Consider the following 18407-nt stretch of genomic DNA (forward strand, 5'->3'; position numbering starts at 1 on the left):
CACAAATAAACAAAATACACTTTCAGATGAAAATGTAGAGTACTACATAAATGAAGACTTTATGACATTCGTAGAACCTGAGTTTCCAAAACATGGATCTCAAAAGGAACATTTTTTAACTTAAATTATATTTATTTACAGTTCCTGTTTCCTATTAAGAGGGTAAAGGACATTTATTATGTCATAAAATAAACAGCACATATCCTGATTAAATATATCAAAGCAAAGAGCATTTCAAGATTAAATTAATATTAATGTATTTAGAAAGGATTAAAACTGTATGTTATGAGCCATCCGTTTAAAATCGAAGTTAAAATCAAATGTTCAGTAGCAAAATTATAATAAAATATTGTTAATTTAAATAATATACGGATGTCTTCTAGGAAGCAGAAAGAGAAAACAGCTTGTGTTTAATACTTTCAGTCTTCATATGCAAGGGGAGACAAATTCAGACTACAAATCTTATTGTTGGTATTTCCTATCTTTTAATTACTTTATTTTGTGACCTTAGTATTCTTTCCTATTAATGCATTTCAGATACATTGTGTGTAAGAGCTTGTTTAGGAAGGATAAAAACAAATTTATTATGCATTAAAATGTAAAAACTATTCAGTGGGAAGTTCTGAGTTATTAACTCTGAATTATAATTTATTCAGAAACTTTATACAACATTATACAACCAAGTACCAGTTTATAACAGCAAATGAAAGTGACAATTTAAAAAAAAAAAAAATGTAATTTTTTAAACTGAAACTTGACTAAGACAGCAATCTTCAAAAAATACATCACTACTGTCATGCAATCCAAATAACGCATATAATGAAGTACTGTTTTTTAAGTATTTCGAGACCAAGAAATACACATAATTTCCTAGACTCTTACGTTGTGCTTACTGAGTCTAAGATATTTAACAGTTAGGAGATAAGAAATAATTAGAACTTAGCTCTAGAAATGGTAAATGAGTGTTCTGAAGGACACAGGTTATAAAAATATGTATCTATTTATTGGCAAGCAGCAAATGAAACTGTCAACATCTTTGACTGTAGGAAGTATCATGTATGCTTTGCAATACCTGTATACGCAAACTGAACAAGATCCCACAGTGCATTGGGGTCTATGCCTTCCATTTTGATCTCTTCTTGCTTGGCTTCACAAACATCACTTGTGAACATGGCAGCAAAGTAGTCAGAGACAGAACTGAGGACAAGTCTGCAAAAAAAAGTTGGAAACTTGTGTCATTTGCATTGATCTATGTATTAGAAATTTCAGATCATCAAGGCTAATGTTCTTTTAGAAACGCTTACTTTCAAAATAACTAAACAGTAGCAGGAGCAATACATTATGAATGCACGTAAGCAGCAAAATACAACATGACATTTATTCTAATTTGATTCTGCTTCCTGTGATATGAACCAAGTGGCACATCAGCATTTGCATATAAAACAGACATAGAAATTAGCTCTCAGTCTTTATGATAACTCTCCTATCCCTATTGTTAGCAAGATAACCTCTCTGTATCAAAGCCATCTTAATAGACATACAGATTCTATACCGAAGAGGTACTCTTAATTGACCTTAAAAAAGTCTTTTTTTCGATAAACTTTACTAACAGCATGTAACTTAGTAAGATCGTTCAACCTTCAGTAAGAACTTTAATAGCTTAACATGCTATTTAATAAAAAAAAAATAATCCAATGCAAGAATGTAAGGATGTTACTTTTTTCACAGAATCACATAATCATCTAGGTTGGAAGAAATCACCTAGTCCAACCTCTGACCTAACAAGTCCTCCACTAAACCATATCACTAAGCTCTAAATCTAAATGTCTTTTTGTTGTTCTTGTTAAGAAACATTTCCAAAGGAAAATAATTTCAAAATATTTACACAATTTGCATGTCTTTTTTGAGGGTCTGATATATGTACGTCAAACCAACGTTAACTACCAGGTATAGTTGTCATTTTACTGCCTTAGGCCAACACATTCATTTAAATAACATTTATAGTTATATTATTACTTTATTAGGAGTGAATATTCACAGATAATCTTGAGTTAGAAATCTGGCACAGCTATAAATAGCGTAACACACACTTCCATAAAATATGGTCATATTTCTTGCTTAATTTGAAAACATAAAATATAAAAACATTCATTGAAAACACAAGAATCACAAACAGAGAATTAGTAAACAGAGAGAAAATATCTACCCATCTGTATATAGTTAACTATTTATTTCAAGAAAAAAGCTACTGAAGTTAACATTCATCAGCCAGTGCGACAATTGATTGCTTTTGTTCTCTTAGCTTATCCAAATAGCAAAGTAAAATGTAACAGTTTGAATTAGATTCATAATTTTATGGGCAGCAAAACACCACAGCACACTCACAGTCCCCATACTCAGGGGTGTGGAGGGGAGTATGATGAAGGCAAAAGCCTAACAGTTTTGAGGTAAGGATAACTTAATTTAGGGAAAAGAAAGTAAAATAAAGCAAAGCTGTGCAGATTCAGAGAGAGAAAACAATTATTCTCTACTTCTTTTCAATAAGCAATATCCTGCCACATCTTTGGAAGCAGGGGCTCAGTACACGTAGAGGTTGTTGGGGAAGACAGACATTTTGATAATGAGTCTCCATTCCCTTCCCCAGCTGTTACTGCTGAGTGTGACACCACACAATATGGGATATCCCATTGGTCAGTTTTGGTCAGCTGCCCCTGTGATGTCTCCTCCCCACCCCTGCCCACCCCCTACCTACTGTTCTTGGTGAGCTGGAGGGAGTCATGGTGCTGTGGGGCACAGCTCAGCGATAGACAAAGCACTGATGCAATATCAGGGCTGTTTGAGCTGGAAGTGCAGCGCGCTGCACTGCTGTAATGGGGTGCTGTGGGGGAAGTTAACTCCATCCCAGCCAGACCCAGCAAAGGCATCTATCAGGAACTCTGTGTTTACATGTTAGATTAGTGTTGGCTCTCCTTGTCTTTAATTATGAGATTCTGGTAATTCGGTTCCACAGACAAACTTCTCCTTAATCAGTTCATAGTTATACAAACCAGTCAAAATGAAAACACTGCTGTAATGATATCTAATACTGGAAGGCAGCCTGAGATCAGTGTTCTGTGCAGCCTAGGACGGTTCCAGGAAGGGGATGGGGATAATGAGCACTGTGGGGTTCTGCCTTTCTTGGGAAGTAAAGCGTTGACAGCCTTACAGAGCTAGCTGAATCCCTTGTGTGAATGGGTGCCCAGACCCCAGTGGGTGCACTGATCCCCCAGTGATTTCCCAGGCATCTTCCAAAGGCTTGTTGCAAAAGTAGAAATGCTGTATGAAATGGTAGAAGGTAATTGTTAAAGAGCCGTGGCAGAAATTGGGAAAATAGAACTGAATGTGAGAGCTTCTGGAGAGTGAAGGCAATGCTCATCTCCTAAGCCTTAAGGAGGTTTGTTTCATCTGTTGTCATGTGCCACACATCCCGTGTGGCACCAGGAGCTGGGGCTGGGGTCAGCTGTGTGTGCCAGAGGACCAGGCTGCCAGCCTACGTTGTCCTTTGTGAGGGGATGGAGTGCAAGCTTTGGGGCCTGCCTTTTCTCTTGTGTTTCTGCCACAAGAGGAAAGGGAGGATGTCGTTGTGGGAGTCTATTACAGACCACCCGGCTAGGATGGTGACACTGATGAATTATTCTTTGTGGAATTAAGAAACACCCCGAGATCAACTGCCCTTGTCCTTATGGGAGACTTCAACTTGCCAAATGTCAACTGGGATTACCACACGGTCAACGTGGGCAGATCCAGGAGGTTCCTAAAGCACCTCGATGATAACTTTTTGGTGCAAGTGCTAAGTGAGCCAACTAGGAAAAATGCCCTCCTAAATACGTTGCTGAAGAACAGAGAGGGTCTGGTGTGGGACGTGGCAATTGGTGGCCATCTTGTTCATAGTGACCATGAAGTGGTTGAGTTTAAGATTTTTGGTGACAGGAGGAAAACTGCCACCAAAACTTCAGCTCTGGATATGAGGAGAGCAGACTTCAGGCTTCTCAGGTAACTGGCTAGCAAGGTCATCTGGAAAACTGCTTTTGAAGGCATTGGCATCCATCAGTACTGGTCAGTCTTTAAGCACTGCCTCCTAAAAGCACAGCATCAAGCAATTCCAAAATATTGGAAGTCAAGCAGGTGGGGCAGAAGGTCAGCTTAGCTGACCAGGGATCTTCTTCTGGAGCTTAGACACAAAAAGAAAATGTATGGCTGCTGGAAGAAGGGTCAGGCAATGTGGAAGGAATACAGGGACGCTGCTTGTGTTTGTAGGGAGAAAATTTGTGTGGCCACAGCCCAGTTAGAATTGAAGCTGTCCAGTTCTGTGGGAGACTATAATTTTTATTTTATTTTGTTGTATTTTATTTTATTTTATTTTATTTTATTTTATTTTATTTTATTTTATTTTATTTTATTTTATTTTATTTTATTTTATTTTTAAATATGTGAATAGAAAAAGGAGGACAAGAAAAAACATAGGTCCACTACTTGGTGGGGATGGTCACCTCACAGACAAGGACATCGGCAAAACAGAGACATTTAATGCCTTCTTTGCCTCTGTCTTCAAAGCCAACGATGGGCTTCGGAGCCCCAGCTGCCCTGAGCTGCGTGACGGTGGGAATGATAACTCCCAACCGAACCTGAATGTGTGCAGGATTTGCTGCTCCACCTGAATCCATACAAGTCCATGGGTCCGGATGGGATTCATCCTAGGGTGCTCAGGGAGCTGGCTGACATCATTGCGGGACCTCTCTCAATTCTTTTTCAATGGTCTTGGAAATCTGGAGAGGTCCCAGTAGACTGGAAACTGGCAAATGTTGTACCAGTTTTCAAGAGGAGCAAGAAAGAAGACCCTTGCAACTACAAGCCTGTCAGTCTCACATCAGTGCTTGGTAAAATTATGGAGAAGATCATCCCTGAAGTTACTGAAGTGAACCTGGGGAACAATGCAGTCACTGGTCCCAGCCAACATGGGTTCACGAGGGGTAGGTCCGGTTTGACTACCTTCATTTCCTTTTATGATAAGATCACCCATCTAGTCAATCAAGGGAAACCAGCTGTAATCTTTTTGGACTTCAGTAAAACTTTTGACACGCTTTTCCATAGGATCCAACTGGACAAAATGTCCAGCATACAGCTAGACAACAGCATCACAAAATGGGTGAAAAATTGGCTGACAGGTAGGGCTCAAAGGGTTTTGTTAAATGGGTCCACATCAGGCTGGCGGATGGTCACTAATGGGGTTCCCCAAGGTTAGGGCCAGTTCTCTTCAATGATTTTATAAACAATTTGGATCTAGGACTAGAAGGTGTTTTGAGCAAATTTGCTGATGACCCTAAACTTGTAGAAGTTGTTGACTCTGTTGAAGGTGGAAAGGACTTGCAGAGCGATCTGGACAGATTGGAGAGCTGGGCAGTCACCAACCACATGAAGTTTAACAAGAGCAAGTGCCAGGTCCTGCACCTGGGAAAGGGCAATCCTGGCTATATGTACAGACTGACTGATGAGACACTGGAGAGCAGCCCTGAAGAGAAGGATCTGGGCGTTGTCACAGAATCACAGAATCACAGAATTTTCTAGGTTGGAAGAGACCTCAAGATCATCGAGTCCAACCTCTGACCTAACGCTAACAGTCCCCACTAAACCATTTCCCTAAGCTCTACATCTAAACGTCTTTTGAAGACTTCCAGGGATGGTGACTCCACCACTTCCCTGGGCAGCCTGTTCCAGTGCCTCACAACCCTTTCAGTGAAGAAGTTCTTCCTAACATCTAACCTAAAACTCCCCTGGCTCAACTTAAGCCCATTCCCCCTGGTCCTGTCACCAGGCACGTGGGAGAACAGGCCAACCCCCACCTCGCTACAGCCTCCCTTGAGGTACCCATAGAGAGCGATAAGGTCGCCCCTGAGCCTCCTCTTCTCCAGGCTGAACAAGCCCAGCTCCCTCAGCCGCTCCTCGTAGGACTTGTTCTCCAGGCCCCTCACCAGCTTCGTTGCCCTTCTCTGCACCCGCTCAAGCACCTCCATGTCCTTCTTGTAGCGAGGGGCCCAAAACTGAACACAGTACTCGAGGTGCGGCCTCACCAGAGCTGAGTACAGGGGGACGATCACCTCCCTAGCCCTGCTGGTCACACTGTCCCTGATACAAGCCAGGATGCCGTTGGCCTTCTTGGCCACCTGAGCACACTGCTGGCTCATATTCAGCCGACTATCCACCATCACTCCCAGGTCCTTCTCTGCCTGGCAGCTCTCCAACCACTCTTCTCCCTGCCTGTAGCTCTGCTTGGGGTTATTGCGCCCCAGGTGCAGGACCCGGCACTTGGCCTTGTTGAACTTCATGCAGTTGACCTCAGCCCATTGGTCCAGCCTATCCAGATCCTCCTGCAGAGCTTTCCTACCCTCAAGCAGATCTACACACGCACCTAACTTGGTGTCATCTGCGAACTTACTGAGGGTGCACTCAATGCCCTCGTCCAGGTCATCAATGAAGATATTAAAGAGGACCGGCCCCAGCACCGAGCCCTGGGGGACGCCACTAGTGACTGGCCTCCAACTGGACTTGGCTCCATTCACCACGACTCTTTGGGCCCGGCTATCCAGCCAGTTTCTAACCCAATGAAGCGTGCGTTGTGGTTGATAGCAAGCTGAATATGAGCCAGCAGTATGCCCTGGCAGCCAGGAGGGCCAACCATATCCTGGGGTGCATCAAGCACGGCATTGCTAGTTGGTCAAGGGAAGTGATTGTCATTGTCCTGCTCTACTCTGTGCTGGTGCGGCCTCACGTCGAGTACTGTGTGCAGCTCTGGGCACCACAGTACAAAAAGGATGTGAAACTATTGGAGACTGTCCAGAGAAGGGCTACAAAGATGGTGAAGGGCATAGAGGGGAAGATGTTCAAGGAGCAGCTGAGGTCACTTGGCCTGAGGGGAGATCTCACCATGGTCTACAGCTACAAGGGGGAGTGGAGGAGCAGGTGCTGATCGATTTAGTGACCAGTGATAGGACCCAAGGGAATGGTGCCAAGCTGAGGCAGGGGAGGTTCAGGCTGGATATCAGGAAGAGGCTCTTCACTGAGAGGGTTGTCGCGCACTGGAACAGGCTCCCCAGGGAGGCTCCCCAGTCACAGCACCAAGCCTGTCAGGTTTTAAGAAGTGTTTGGACTGTGCTCTTAGTCATATGGTCTGAATTTTTGGGTAGACCTGAGTGGTGCCAGGAGTTGGACTCGATGATCCTCCTAGGTCCCTTCCAACTCAGGATATTCTATGATTCTATGATTTACCTGCAGGTAGTGCAGTTTCAGAACATGTACAGGATCTTTACTTTGTCTCAAATGATGAGAAATGACTAATTGAGGTAGTAATTCCTTCTGATTGTGCACTCAACTTTGGTTATCATGAACTTTAGAAGATTCTAATTCATAAAAAGTCCATGTTCATGTAATTAACGTAACACTAGATGCCTACAAAAAAAAGAGATTGTAAATACACTTTGTTGCTACTCTGTTTTTTTTTTTTTTTTTTTTTTTTTTGTTTGTTTTCTTCTTTCTTTTTTTTTTAACACTCAGGTACTTTCTTTTTTTTGTTGCTATCATAGAATGATAGAATGGTTTGGGTTGGAAGGGACATTAAGATCATCTGGTTCCAATTCCCAGCCATGGGCAGGGACAGCTTCCACTAGACCAGGTTACTCAAAGTCCCATCCAACCCCTGGCCTTTTTATTTCCAGGGATGGGGCATCCACAGTTTCTCTGGGCAACCTCTGCCTCACCACCCTCATAGTAAAGAATTTCTTCTGAATATCTAATCTAAATCTACTCTTGTAATTTAAAGACATTCCCCCTTGTCATATCGCTACATTCCCTGGAAGAGTCCCTCTCCAGCTTTCTTGCAGGACTCCCTTAGATGCTGGAAGGCTGCTGGAAGATCTCCCTGGAGTCTTCTCTTCTCCAGGCGTAACAGCCTGTCTTCATAGGATAGGTGCTCCAGCTGCTTTAATCATCTTCATGGCCTTCTGACATGCCCTCTGGACATGCTCTAACAGGTCTATGTCTTTCTTACGCTGTGGGCCCCAGAGCTGAACACAGTGCTCCAGGTGGGATCTCACAACAGCAGAGTAGAGGGTGAGAATTGTCTCCCTTGACCTGCTGGTCACTCTTCTTTTGATGCATTTGAGGATATGGCTGGCTTTCTGGGCTGCAAGTACATATTGCCAGTTCATGTTGAGTTTCTCTGCACACCGAGTCCTTCTCTTCAGGGATGCTCTCAATCCATTCTCCACCCAGCCTGTATTTGTGCTTGGTATTGCCCTGATCCACATGCAGGACCTTGCTCGTCAGGTCTTGTTGAACTTCATGAGGTTCATCATACAGGCCCACCTCTCTAGCCTGTCCATGTTCCTCTGGATGGCATCCCTTCCCCCAATATGTAAAGTGCACCACTCAGCTTGGTGTTGTCTGCAAACTTGCTGAGGGTGCACTCAATCCCATTGTCCATGACACCATCAAAGGTGTTAATACTGGATCCCAATACTGATCCCTGAAAAAAGCCAATCATCACTGGTCTCCACCTGGACACCGAGTTGTTGACAGCAGCTCTTTGAGTGCAACCATCCAGCCAACTGCTTATCCACCAAATGGTCCATCCATCAAATATATGTCTCTCCAATGTAAAGACAAGGATGTTCAGGTCAGTATCTAATGCAAGTAGGTTAAAACTGTGGACATATTCCTTATTGCAATCTCTGTAGGGTTCATACTTTGCCTATCCCCATTTCAATTACAAATGGGTTGGAAGACCAAACTCTATGGAATAAGATAAATCTCTATGGAATAAAAATACATTCAGGATAGCACCACCTCTGGCTGGAAAGTCCTTGAGACATAGTTCACCAATGGTTATTGAAATGTGTATGATGGCTGTGTTTCAAGATACGGATCTTGTAATATACTTTCAGTAGAAGAATACTGAAACCAAGGGAACTATCTGGTATTATTTTCTCTTGTCTGTGAAAATTATGTAAGCATTATCTATTATGCCCATTCTCTCTGATTTGTTCACAGTCATTTTCTTTCTTGCTTGCTTGCCAACAAACTGTCAGCTACTTCAGTTTTCTACACTGTCATTGCTTGTTCCTTCAAAGAAGGAATTGTTTACTTTTTCAGAGTCAAGAGGAAGTTCTTCTTTCTTAAAACAAGAAATAAAGAGTGGTATCTCTAATATATGTTATCCCATTAATATATGTTATCCCATTGGAAGTCATGAGATTACTCTGAGCATGGAACACTTAGAAAACCGGATGATCTGTCAATTCTAACTTTGTAAAATTACTTTAGTTGAGTAATCTATGTACCTGTAGGCTGTAAAAGGCTAATAGATTCTAATAGATTCTAACAGATCTCAATTAGTAAGAACAAAATTATCAAACTATGTATCGGTCATCTGAACAGTACATAAAAGCACTAAGTCTCAATAGTATCATGAATTCATGCATCTTTGAAAACTGAATTCTCAGAAACATGTTTTGTGTGAATTATTCCACTGTTCTTTCAAACATTCAAAAGTGATTTTTTATATTTTTCAGAAGATTGAGTTCAAAATCACAGTTTGTTTGTTTTTTAATTTTCACATATGAGAACACATATATATGTCTGTATAGACTTCAATATCTGTATCTGCCAAATTGAAAAGATACAAATTTTACACAGATAAAAAAAATCTGTAAAAGGCCACATGGCAATATTGTAAATATTGTGGGTTTTTCTGTGATTTTCTCCCCACTCTGTAAGTGAAATCTGTTCCTGTGCAGTTAACAAACAGAAAACAATTTTTGAGGTAATTTGGGTTAAATATCCACTCAGAACCATTATCATAGGGTAAGAATTTTGCTAGCAATTCAGTAGTGCCACATTAGCTCATTAAAAAAATAGAAATGTAAACTTACTGCGCAAAGAAGCAGTCAGTGAGTATAGTATATAACAGTTAAATTAAAAAGTTGTCTCATACTTCCTGTTATAACCAGTCTGTACCACGTGCTTATTTCATTTTTGAGAAATAAAAGGACAGAACTATATGATAACTTTTTTCTTCCTTACCATCTGAGTAATATTTATAAACTAACTTATTATAAAGGCAGTTTTGTCTAGAACAGCTAAAAAATAATAATAAAACCAAACAAGAAGAAACCAGTAAAATTTTCTCAAGCCCATAGACAGGCAGATGGAATTCTAAAGAGAATAGATTAAACCTGAAACAAGAAAGTTCCTTTCTATCTATAGTCAAACACTGTTTTATTACATTTTAATTTTATATAACAGATAGTTACAAATTTTAAGTGACATTGATAGTCTACACCATCTATACGATAGATGCCCTGTTTCCCCTCAGGACCATGCCTTTTGACACATTCTATTCCATTTTGTTTTTTCTTTTAATTCTTTCACTGTCTCTCAGACATTTAAGTGCAAATACAGTAAATTGATCCTTATTATTGATCCTTATTATTGATCCTACAGTACAAACTGAAACATGATTTTTCAACCATTGCATCTCTTAAGTTGACACAATGTTTTTAGGATTGTTACACAAATCTGACATTGTCATTTCCACTATGTATTCACCCAGCACACAATGGTTGTAGTTGTTTTTTGTTTGTTTTTGTTTGTTTGTTTTTTCCCAGAGATTTCAAGTAGTATACACATACTACAGCTGCTAGACTTGATAACAGAATATGTTGTCGAATACAGTTTACCTGTGTCAGTTTGTCCTTGTGTTAATTTAAAGGTGTCTGTTATTACAGCCAGTACTTTGAACTCTGTGCTGTTTTGAACCAGTAGAGAAATTTAAAAAAAGAGCAAGAGAAGACAGAAATATGAATCCAAGCAAATTATCAAAATCTGGGAATGGGCAAGAGAGGCAAAATGTCACAGTGATGAAAATAGGAGCTGATGAAGATCCGTTATGATACAAATACAATGCAGAGCTCAGTGCTTTTCTCCTGAAGAAAAAACACATCTTCAGACATAGAATATATATTTGAATGTATCATAAATAACCCACTATGATCTTCTACTGGTGTGCTTAATTATTACATTTATTCACTATAACTCCAACAGAACAAGTGGTAAAAAGCTTTCAGGAGAAAGAAAAGTTCAGTTTTAGCTCCTTTGAACTATCAGAAGAGATGTCAGAAACACAGAGCTCAGGTCTGATGAAAGTACAGAGGTAGATCTGTGAAGTCATTAGTGAAGTCATTAGAATAAATGACTGCTTAAACATTTCAATTTTTTTAGGTCTATTTGTCATCCTCCCCTTTTATTCTAGAACTTCTTTGTACAAAGACAATACAACATAGCATCATTATTAATTCAAATTCATTCCTCATTCCTCCATATATAGTTCAGTTTGGTCATGTCCTTGTATGTGATCTTCAACCTCTTTTTTGGTGGTACACAAGTAAATTAATGAGATGGCTCTTAGACTCTAACCTTCTCTGCACAGGGACTTTCCACATACTGTGTCATCGGCACCAGTTCCCTCAGATGGCTTAGGGCATCTCAGTTACCATCAGACACTGGTGCCTAGGTAACTTACACTACAGACCTTCACTGATTACAGTAACATTACACACATGGCAAAATTGAAAACAAAATTTAACTGAAGAACCAACTTCAGGTTTTCAAAAATAATCTTCAGAATTAAAGGCCAATTTATGCTTGTGCAAAATCTTTAAATAGTACACAGTTATATGAATTTAAGATTTTTTATGTCTTATATACAAATAAAAACAGAAGAGTTCCTTGTGGATACAAGAAATACCTTTGAAAGTATTAATGCCATTCTCAGTATCAAGAAATACTATTAAGAAAAAAGAAAGAAAAGAAAGAAAGAAAGAAAGAAAGAGAAAGAAAAAGAAAGAAAGAAGAAGAAAGAAAGAAAGAAAGAAAGAAAGAAAGAAAGAAAGAAAGAAAGAAAGAAAGAAAGAAAGAAAGAAAGAAAGAAAGAAAGAAAAGGAAAGAAAATGTTAGCAACTACATTTGTTTTCATGAGCATCTGTTACTGAGTAATGCAATAAAACAGTCTTAGGATATTGTGCTTTCCGTTTCTTTCAACTCTTGCCTTTATACCAACTTTCTTTCTCTGCCTTTTTTTTAAGCTCTCCTCCAAGCTTAACATCTTATCTTCTTTTTTGAGTTCTCAGTTTCTGTCTCAAAATTTTAATGATGCCATTATTTTCATAAACTTCACCTCTCTGTAGTAGCACTCAAAATATATTGAAAAAGTGGGCCTCTCTCCTTAGAGAACTAAAATAGAGAACATACATTGCCGTTTGCTGAAAAACATTTATTAAACTTATCAGGATGATAGCAAGTAAATGCTATGCTACATTAGAGATGACTACCTATAAAGGGTTCAGATTAATTTATTTTAGTATTTATGATGAAAAAAATAAATTTTGAGTGGAAAAATACAAACATGTTTTTCACTTTCAATTCAAATGCTTGCAGAAAGCTTTGAGTAGCCATACTAAAGCATTTATTTGTTTGACATATACCCCCTAGCCTTCTGTGCCATACAGACTCTTACTGCCACAGTAGGAGTACCTCCTGCACCTTATCTTAAACATCAGGGAGAGCTAAAATGCCTACATTTATTTGATATTAAGTAAAATCATCTGAACAACTCAAGATTTCTCATGATAAGATCATCTATAACTGAAAATTAAAAAAAAAAGGCACTTGATTTCTTGGTCTATTTCCATTCAAAATCTGTTTTTTTTTTTTGTTTTTTTGTTTTTTTTTAATTGCACTATTTAACCAAGCGCAGTGAAAGTTAGAATTGCAAGTTGAAGATGTAAGTCATTTTAATATATTTTTTCATTTTTTGTTTTCATTGATTTTTCTGTTTATATTACAATTCATTCCCTGTTATATCTGCTTTTTAATTGAATAAGAATTGGTAGATTCTAAGCTTAAAACATTTATTTTCTGCTAACGTTGAATATTGTTTTAAGCAGTCAAATTCTAACTAATGGTTTAAACTGGAGTCTGAATTTAGAGCTGCCTGTAAAATTTAGGCAATGCTGGCTGAGGGCTTTAATGAACTCTCCAATGCAAATCTTAAAGGTCTATGAATCATTTACCTTGACTTTAGCTGTTTTCTTTACAGTATTTTTTTGAAGTTTATTCAGCAGCTGTATGGTACTGAAACTACAGTATTGAAACACCATGCAATTCGAGTGAGTTACACTCACTCAAAACATCCAAATTATTTGTGGCAAATCTACATTTTTATTTTAATATTTTATAAATGTTAATAAATTACATTTTAATATTAAGATTATTGCTTATTTAAAAAAATATTTTACTTTTGATTGCTTTGACTTTCATTTTTGCATCACTGTAATTCTGCACATCTACTCCGTTTGTGTGTGTGTGTTTCAGATGACATTTACTAGATGCAATCTAGTTGCACCTGCAACTAGACATCTAGATGCAACTGCAAGTGGCTGATTTCAACCTGGATACAGGTAGAAAGTGTCAGAATGTTTTTATTTGTTTGTTTGTTTTGTAACAGCAATGGCCGAGTTCCTTTCAGGCACTTTCAAGTTACAGTACTTCAAAGTTCTTGTCTTAAACAAACTATAATCTAAATATGAAATGCAGAAAATGAGAAAAAAAATACACTATGCATCTCCAGCGTGAATGGAGAAACTGAAAACTCTATGTTAATAACATTATTAAATGAAGAGAGACTGTTAATAATGTGACAGTGTAACAGAAGAAAGGAGAAATTAATTAAGTATTTTCTCTCTTTAGGGTATATTACATTTTTACATTTTATTATTATTTCTACATGTTAAATCAATGCAGAAATAAAATTGGATTTTACTTCTTTTATTTAAATGTCATTTAAATGTCATTTACTTTACCCCTCTGAAATGGCTGTTACAGAGGTCTTCCTACTTTCTCAGTATCCCTTCTCATCATTACAATACGGGAGCCAACAAAAAGCTTCAGTAATAATAACTTTAAAGTTGTTTGAGTCACCAAAGCATTGAAAAGCTGTTATAACAAGACCAAGCGTTTGGTGTGGTACCTCCAAGTGGGAAACTATTGCTCCACGATAATGTTTTATGATCTATCTTGTAGTGTAACATTCTACCCTTATTTATGAGGAATAAAAATGTAAAAAAGAACAAAAATGAAGTAAATAGCAGTGCCAAAAATTACCTCGTCAGCATTCAGGCCATGGCCAGAGCTTGCCTGATATTCTTCCTATGAAAGTTATTGGAAGATAGGAAAAAATAATTACTATGAGGAATTAAACTAGAAATGATACAGTTTACAAACTGTGGAGGTGTATAGAGAGATCCACAAGAACTGATAGCAGAATAACTATTTTTTTTTGTCTTTCACTTTACTTGATGCAATATCCTGGCATTTTTTTTAATTTTAACTTTTATAGAAATAGAAATATTGAGATTATATGATTACATTAAAAAAAATATCTGCTTGTTTTTTACACTGCCGCTTTGATTTTTTCTACATTGGAGGAAAATCATGATTTTAGGCAATAATTTTGAGTATTTTGTTTTTATTAATTTCTATTAGCATTCAGTAAGAATGATGGTTTGTAATATGCTTTAATTTGCCCCAAATAAAATAATTTTAGGAGGATCTTTGTTCAAAAGGGTTGATTTTATCTTGGATAAGATTTTACAAAGTTTGTGCAGGAAATGTTATACTTAACCTGTTCTACTGAATTTATAAACTCCATAAATACCAGTTGTCTATTGCTCTGCAAACAGTCTTATTATATGTTTTTAGGAATACAATATAAATATTATCTATCCTACCTTCCATAAAACATTAATTAGAGGGGGCACTCTGCTGGATATGCTTCTGAATACCCTTGGAAAAAAATAATAGACAGGACCTGTCAATGTTTTGTTTGTTTACATAGTCTGCTTTCAGGTCCTTATGTAGCAGGATGTATAGGGTATGAAATATCACTCTCGACAGAGGAAGATGTACTCAGCGAGCAGTTAAGTGAATTAGATGAGTCCATAGGACCATGTATTCAAAGAGGAGCGGCTGAAAGAGCAATGTCACTCAGAGGATGTTCTCTTTTCTTTGACAGATAAAATGTGGGATGTTTCTCAAGACTGGAAAAAAGATTATTTCCATGTCTGTCCTCAGGAAGAAAAATGTGGGTAGCTATAGTCTGATTTTCCTGAATCAAAAATATCATGGAGCAAATCTGAATAGAATCTACATGCTGGATCACTAAAGACAATGAGGACAATCATAAACTGGAAGAGGATGCCAAAAGAGTAACCTTCACAGATGCCACTACTTAATGACCCTCAACAGGTCAATCTAACTTTGGACTTGGGCCTGCTTTGAACAGAAGATGTTGAATCAGACTCTAATAGTTCTCTTCCAAATAAAATTATATTCTGGTATTGTTAACAGCCAACGTAAAAATAAGTAGAAAGCCTTATTCTGTGCTTGTTCAGCTACACCTGTCTAAAACAAAATAGAGCAAGCACTATAAAATAAACAGAAAATTCAGAACACCCTTCTCTTCATTTTTACTTGTTGGACAACATTCCAGTTTATTCAGAACATAAGGTTTTCAATTCTTCATAATTCAAAAGTTGTTTGGCCTATTCTTTGATAACTAGTCTTTTGACTGCAGACTAAAGAGAAGTAGAAAATCAAATAGAAAGTTGTCTGAAGGTTTATTAGAAAATCTAAATCAGATTTTGGTTATTATTTCATGGTCAATCTTCTTGTTATTAAGGTATTTGCCCAGCTCCAGAAGGATTTAGATATGCTGTAGAATTGAAATGACAAATGTGAAATTAAATTTACTACTGACAGGGAGGAATACAAACATGAACAGCTGTCTTAAAAATATTGGGATGAATTAACTAAACTAATTAAAAGAAAAACTTGCAGTTTACTCTGTCTCTTTCTCTACAAACTATGCAGTTTAACAAAATATATAAAATAGGCAAAAAAATATACTGGTAAAAATATAGTTGAGTATTTTAAATAATCTATATTTAACAGGGCAAACTACCTATAATATTCCTGTGTATCTAATAAGTGTTTTTTTTCCAACCAGTTTAAGAATGTAGATTCAGGACTGTATTTGCTTTATTTTTTTACCACATCTGTGTTGGAAAATATGAAAAGCAAAAACAGACCAAGTAACTGTCAAGGAAGAACAACCAATTTCTCATGTTTTCTACAAAATTCCATTCATTCAATAATGTATAGGGATGTAAAGCTGGACACAGATTAGAAGACCTTAGGTCATTACCCCTCTATTTCTTTTTTCTTGATGGAAAGCACCTTAAGGCAAATCCTGCAGCTCTGGAACACTGTAAATGTAGACGGACAGCAAGACTGAAATTTAATATTATTCTCTTTGTACTTGATATACCCATAAGGGAAAAATCCTGGTGTTTCAGATAAAAGTAACATCAGCTGACAACTACCAGGGGTGCACAAGGTGTCAGATGCATTTTAATAGTGGCAAAAAGCCTGGAACACAGGAGCAGAGTCAGTTACCAGCTCAGTGGGTAGAAATTACTGGGGTTTTTGCTGCATCTGGGAATCTGAGTATATCAGGCCAAGAAAGAAACAGTAAAAATGGAATCTCTAACACTATAGAACAGAACCAAAATCTTAAAAATGAAAAGAGCTGAAAGAAGAGAAGAAAGATTTCTATGTTTATTACAGCTACTAAACTGAAACTACATGGATTCTGCTTCAGCTGTGCTGCAAACTACCTAGATCAATCTGTTATTGCTTGTTAAGTGGTGTTATTTTCTCATTCATTTTAATTACTGGGGCTATTTAAATACTTTAATGAAGGTTCCTCTTTGCTTTTACTGATTAGTATTTGAACAATACTTTTGAATTCTCAGCTTTACATATTCGACTTCTTTTTTTTTTCCTCATTATGGAAGTTGGAATATATAATATGCAAACTTTCTGTAAAACTTTCTGTGTCCATCTTCACTTGGGAAGAAAGAACTTTGCAATATTCAAGTTGACAAGATGACCTTACTGTATTCCTCTATACCAGAAAGTTAATGTATGAATTCAAAAATACTTTGGCTGTGTTTAGGATTTCCTGAAGAGGCAACCATAGTCCTGTTCTGGATTTACTGCCTCAGCTGAGAAACCAAAGCACAGGCAAGGAATAGTTCACCTGTAGGCTGCAGCCTTCAAGAGAGTTTTATTGCAAAAGTATTCGCTTTTTTTTTTTTTCTTAAAACTCTAAAGCATGCTGTGTATTTTAATCTAAATTTTAGGAGTCCATTTTCATTTGTCTGCATGAATTCAAAGACTACAGCCAAAATGAAAACCACAGCAAATAATAACTGTTTTAAACTCCAATTACAATCCAGCATCAAGCAGAGTTTCATATATACTGGCGATTTTAATACCAGATACATAGAATGGCTTGGGTTGGAAGGGACCTCAAAGATCATCTAGTTCCAACCCTCCTGCCATAGGCAGGGACACCACCCACTGCATCAGATTACCCAGGGCATCATCTAACCTGGTATTGAACACATCCAGGAATGGGGTAGACCATCTTAGAATTTTGAAAATGATGATATATTCTTTTTATATTTATAATTATCATTCCAAGTAATTAAGACATTTTAAAGTTAATTCAAATAAACAATTTCTATGAAGTTGGTGTTCAGTGTTATTTTACTATACATGTCTAAGATGTATGACAAGCTTATTGGTGTGTCATGATCTCAAGCTAAAAGTGTTCACTGTATCTCTACAGCATCTAATTTCAGAAACTTCCATTCTACTCACAGATGAACACCATCAGAACACGGAGCTTGTCACACCCACGATAGAAAGTTTGCTAGTCGAGGGCTACTTGAACTATTGAAATCTGTGCAAAAGACTAATACCTTGAAAGGCCTAACCTTCAAATATTACCTTCTGCAGTCACTTATTTTTGTGTTGTACAAAAAAAAGAGGGAAGCATACATAAAGGGTGACAGAAAATCCTGTTCTAAGGAATAAGCAGATACAGAATATTTACTCTCATAATTTCAATATCCTGTGTTTACATCCTACCTGTGTGCAGGTATCTTGCGATTCCCAGCAATCAGAATAACGTCACAGAGCTGCTGTTGCTTCAGGTAGCTCTCCATCTTTCTGAAGGTTTGCTCAGCATGGTGAACAGCCTGGTAGAATTCCTCAGAACTATTCGAATCCATGTCGCAGTGAGGTGACAGGGGATGGCTGGCTGCTGACAGTCTGAAAACCACAAAAGAAACTCTGTGTTGATAAGATGTGACCAAAACATCTAGGTGTTGTCTAGACTTCATTGCAAACTT

At 37.7% G+C, this 18407-nt stretch overlaps 1 protein-coding gene across 2 annotated transcripts in view; it reads right to left on the reverse strand.

The window, feature by feature from the left end:
- Window positions 1-18407, reverse strand: part of KLHL1 (kelch like family member 1) — a gene marked incomplete at its 5' end in the record, with an annotated part of 235789 nt that overhangs the window by 142309 nt on the left and 75073 nt on the right. The window contains 2 exons of one of the 2 annotated variants that reach the window (XM_084284976.1): window positions 1073-1209; window positions 18145-18327. In XM_084284976.1, the coding sequence (XP_084141102.1) occupies window positions 1073-1209; window positions 18145-18327 (320 nt within the window). The remainder of the gene's footprint in view (window positions 1-1072; window positions 1210-18144; window positions 18328-18407) is intronic. The other variant, XM_084284977.1, reaches the window with a different exon arrangement.

Source organism: Netta rufina (genome assembly GCF_964035555.1).
Source record: "Netta rufina genome assembly, chromosome: 1".
In the NCBI taxonomy this organism is placed as follows: domain Eukaryota; kingdom Metazoa; phylum Chordata; class Aves; order Anseriformes; family Anatidae; genus Netta; species Netta rufina.